Source organism: Musa acuminata, chromosome BXJ3-7, assembly GCF_036884655.1.
Source record: "Musa acuminata AAA Group cultivar baxijiao chromosome BXJ3-7, Cavendish_Baxijiao_AAA, whole genome shotgun sequence".
In the NCBI taxonomy this organism is placed as follows: Eukaryota; Viridiplantae; Streptophyta; class Magnoliopsida; order Zingiberales; family Musaceae; genus Musa; species Musa acuminata.
Window position 1 is genome coordinate 34,984,168 of NC_088355.1, and position 3,253 is coordinate 34,987,420.

Here is a 3,253-nt window from a genome sequence, read left to right on the forward strand (position 1 = left end):
TGAACTTAAACTTTTACAAAGTTAATCAGAGCCATTAAAATTTTCCCCTGCTCTGAAAAAACTCAGAATCTACAGATATCAGTGATCTATATCTGATTCCCGGGGCCAGAATTATACAAAAAAGATTCTCATTAAGACTTGTACATCAACAATAATTTAGCATGTCACACCATCTGAATGAGATATTAGATTGCTATACTCTATTGCTCAAATATTATATCCCTCATCAAGGAATATTAGCTATTATCATGTCAATGTGACGAAGTTTTGCAAAAGAATTATTTTGCACTAGTAATAAGGGCTATTATATATATAAAAAAAGAACTTGGTGAGTGAAACTAGCTATATATATGCCTTCAAGCTAGGTATCTCCAACCATGAATCCATGCAAAACATTGGTCTCGAGGCCAGTTGAGTGTGTGGGATATGGGTACTAGTTCATCATTATGATTTAGCAATGAGATATGGGCAAATTTGGTTTGTTCATGATATAATCTTGAGGTTTTAATAAGTAAAATTCAGAAAGATAAAATATAATGATATCATTAGGAAAAAGAAAGTGTAACTGGCATTTGGTGCCATTTCAACCAGCTTTAGAGCATATGTCAACTACTCTGCTATCAGTAAGCTAAACCATTTATGAACAAGATTGAGATGCATGCTAAAACTGTCATGCTTATATGCCAAGGTGAAGAACTTAGGGCTAACTCTTCTGAACAAACACCATTAAGTATCTAAGATAGGAGTCAATGCAAAGAACATTGGCAAATCAGTTGTTGATTTCAACATTATTTCATTAATAATTTCCCCACAAACAGTAGAAGTAGAAAAAAAAAAAAGGTGACTTTCACTTGACAATGCATTTGTTGCTTCTACTTTCTTTTTTTTCTAAGAATAATGGAGGGCATGATCCTCAATTTAAGGAATTGCTTGGGTCAATTACTTGGTTATCATCTCTTAACCATGAAGATCTTGTAACTTTTCTACATTGTTTGCTGCTAGAATTCAATACCTCCAATTTAATTAGCTACAATGAGAGAAAAAAAACCCATATAATGACTGAGCAACCAAATCTAGTTAGTATCTTTCGTATCACTAAAAAGAGTTTGACGAGCAGTGAACAACGACAAGGCAATCATTTAAGCCTCGACATGAAGCAAGAATCAATGCCGCAGTAAGGTTATAAACCTTCCTTTATTGCTACGCTTAGTGCGGGGAGGCAGACTCGAGCACCCAATGGTTGCTAACTCTGCTGCTGCTCTCCCCGTCCTTCCCAGCCAACGTCGCTCCGCTAATGGCTGCTGCAACTGTGACGGTGAGCTTTGGGTCTGCAGCAGTAGCACTAGATTTTTCTGCTGAATACTTCCCGTCCTCACTGTTCCAGACCCCCTTACTTGATAGCCAAGAACTTCCACTGACAATGGCGGGATTCGAGGAGGATACAGCCCATGGATACATCGGTCCCAAGAGACCAAGTTGCTGTTGTCCATGGCCATTGCTGCTTGCTGCACCGAAGAAGCTGGCGAAGCTATTCGTGGTCGGTAGATGTGGAGAAGGACTTGCTAGGAAAGGGCTCAAGTACGATAATGGCGGATGGCTAGAAATAGAAGATGAGGAATTTGTCTCGTTCAACAACGTGAAATTAGATGCTGCTGTTGCTGTGGAGGCTAGCGCAGTTGCTCCGACTGGTAGAGGATGGTTGTGCGTCCCTTCGTAGGTGGTGACAAGTATCGACATGTCCTCGAGGCATCGCTGCACCTGTTTGATACAAACATTAACGTGAACGAAGCTCGAGTTGATTGGCAGAGACATTGGAGATCGGCTTTGGTTCTGCAAGCTACCTGCTTTCGAACTGGGCATCCTGGTGCCACGGTGCATCGATAATAGGCTCGCGGGCATGGGTTCCCTTTTGCCACCTTTTGCCCGTATTTTCTCCATTGGCATCCATCATTCATCTACAAGTACTCTTTGCAAAGGAGAATTGATTAGCTCGAATGCATGAACGCAAAGAGGACCCAAAGAGAAGCATGTAAGACTTACGGTAGGGCCTTGGCATCTTGCTCTCACTGAGACCCTAGTCTTTCTGTTTGCTGGGTTGATGCTTTGACTCGTTGTCATGGACAATTGGCCAGTTTGGAGCTTGGCATCGAGTGGTTGACAGCTTCTCAGGCACTTACCTTTCTCCTCAAAGCTTGCATCTTCTCTTTCGTGTGGATCTGAATACGTTTGCAGGCTCAAAGATAAGCCCAACTCCTTGTCATCAGCCACCATCGATGGTTGTTCCTTGATCTCTTTGCTCTCACCGGGATTCTTCCGCTCTAGCAACCTCTCTTCGGCAAGCGAATTCGAAACTTGACGCTCCTAAATGTACCAATTCATGTGAGTTGAATGATTGAATTTTTCTGCTGGATGGAAGAGAAAAGATTCAGGTACTAGAATGATTACTTTTGGATGTCGATCCTGTTGCTGCATGCCTGCAAATTGCATCTGCAACTCATGGTAGTCTTTCCAGGTGCGATCGATGACATTTCTTAACAGCTTGTTCTCTTCCTTCATTCGGTTCATCTCAGCTTGCAACATGCACAACTGCAACGACATCTTAGCAGAGATAACGGAAGGTAAGAACACAGTATGTTGTGCGAGCGAGCTAACCTCATCCTTCATGGGCTTCTCATGACTTTGATCTTTCTCCTCCTCCTGGTCCTCCTCATGATTGCTACTTTCCTGCTTGTCTTCACCTTCCTCTTCCTCCTTTCCTACTTGTTGTTGATCACCATCTTCACGACCTACTTCTAGTGTTCTTTCCTCATCTTCTGCTGGCTCCAAGGAGAGATCTATATGCATTATCCTCTCCTCCCTCTTCTCCGACGACATGATCTTGTAGTTGATGTTCACCTTCCGATTCTTGCTCAGACTTCTGGTCTAAATGATCTTATCGAGGCAATGGAGTCAACGTCCAAAGCGATTAAAGGCTGAGAAGAGAGAGAGAGAGAGAGCTTTCACTTATGCCAACTAGTAAATAGAAATATGGGGAGTACACGAAACAATGATGGATCCAATCCTCAGCCAAGTGGGATATTTTTAAGAGCCTGCCTTGGTGGGTGCTACGGTCAACGCCATGGAATTTTGAGAGTTGACTTCCGTATCATCACCAAAACCAAACACAAACGAAAGGCTGCTATAGGTTACCATGAGACGAAGTTTCTCATGGATAGATACATCGTTGGATTTAACTTGAGCCTGACGTTATAAT

General features: G+C 42.3%; 1 protein-coding gene across 1 annotated transcript; it reads right to left on the minus strand.

Annotated features, from left to right (window-relative positions):
* Window positions 1-1,056: 1,056 nt before the first annotated feature.
* On the minus strand, window positions 1,057-2,985 carry LOC103992202 (probable WRKY transcription factor 9). The gene is made up of 5 exons (XM_009411816.3): window positions 2,653-2,985; window positions 2,446-2,586; window positions 2,041-2,361; window positions 1,842-1,955; window positions 1,057-1,758 (listed from the first exon to the last, which is right to left on the minus strand). Exons 1-5 carry the CDS (start codon window positions 2,872-2,874, stop codon window positions 1,207-1,209), a joined length of 1,350 nt encoding a protein of 449 aa, XP_009410091.2. The 5' UTR covers window positions 2,875-2,985; the 3' UTR covers window positions 1,057-1,206.
* Between the last annotated feature and the right edge of the window lie 268 nt (window positions 2,986-3,253).